Genomic DNA, 1,332 nt, shown 5'->3' on the forward strand with positions numbered 1-1,332 from the left:
AGCAGCAGCAGCACCACCACCCTCCCACCCCGCACCCCAGCAGCAGCAGCAGCAGCAGCCTCTTCCCCCCCCCCGCAGCAGCAGCAGCAGCAGCCTCTTCCCCCCCCGCAGCAGCAGCAGCAGCAGCAGCAGCAGCAGCAGAATGCAGGGTCTGGGTGGCGGCCGTGTGTACTGGGGTTTGCGTTTGCTGCTGCAGCAGCAGCAGCGGCGCTGCCGCCGCCTGGGCCGCGTCTTGGACTTGAATTGGGACTTCGGCAAAGCCGCCATGGCCGGCACTCCCAAGTTCTCCTTCGACCCCGCAGTGAACCAGTGGACCACTGCAGTGGACAATGAGCTTTGGAATGGACCAGGGGGGATTGTTTGGTCCAGTTTTTCCATGAACTGCTGCTGGTGGGCCTTTTGGGCCTTTTGGGTCTACTTTACCATTACTAGGTGGCATGTTAATGGCAAAATGGATACTTTTGCCAAGTGGAAGCAGCAAGAATGAACCAGTGGTCCATTATCTGCGTTTATAGGTGACCAGTGGACCACTGCAGTGGACAATGAGCTTTGGAATGGACCAGGGGGGATTGTTTGGTCCAGTTTTTCCATGAACTGCTGCTGGTGGGCCTTTTGGGCCTTTTGGGTCTACTTTACCATTACTAGGTGGCATGTTAATGGCAAAATGGACACCTTTTCGAAGTGGAAGCAGCAAGAATGAACCAGTGGTCCATTAGTTGCGTTTATAGTGGACCAGTGGACCACTGGAGTGGTCAAGGAGCTTTGGAGTGGACTTGGGGGCTGGTTTGGTCCTTTTGGGTTTATTTGCAATCAATAAGTGGCAAAAAAGGACCTTTTTGCCAAGTGGAAGCAGCAAGAAGAATAAATAAATAATGAAAGAAAGAGTGGTCCATTGGTTCTGTTGGAGTGGACCAGTGGACCACTCGCAGGTGGCCAGTGGACCACTCGGGGTGGAGTTTGCGGAGTGGAGGACTGAGTAGAAAAATGCAACAAAAGGAATTCTTCAGTCTTAGTTGGAATTAATTATTAATTGGACCATTCTATTAAAAAGCCAATTAAGAACATGGACCACTGGTCCAGTGGTCCACTGGTCCACTGGTCCACTGGTCCATTTAAGAACTCCTTCCAACTGCCAACAACTGGCGGGCCGCTGCTGGCGGCCTTTTGGGCCTTCGGGACCAACGGCTGATAAGCCTCCCGCCAAAACGCCAAACTTAACTATTCTCTATACAACTATCTCATATATATATATATATATATATATATATATATATATATACAACTACCATATATATATATATCATATATATAGTATATATATATATATATATA

The 1,332-nt window shown here is 49.5% G+C and overlaps 1 protein-coding gene across 1 annotated transcript; it reads left to right on the forward strand.

Annotated features, from left to right (window-relative positions):
- Positions 1-487, forward strand: ENH_00045700 (hypothetical protein, conserved; the record flags this gene model as incomplete). The annotated part of the gene is made up of 1 exon (XM_013580979.1): positions 1-487. A coding segment is annotated over one exon (487 nt), but the record flags the coding sequence as incomplete, so codon positions are not given.
- Between the last annotated feature and the right edge of the window lie 845 nt (positions 488-1,332).

Source organism: Eimeria necatrix, genomic scaffold, assembly GCF_000499385.1.
Source record: "Eimeria necatrix Houghton genomic scaffold, Enh_scaff3458, whole genome shotgun sequence".
NCBI lineage: Eukaryota > Apicomplexa > Conoidasida > Eucoccidiorida > Eimeriidae > Eimeria > Eimeria necatrix.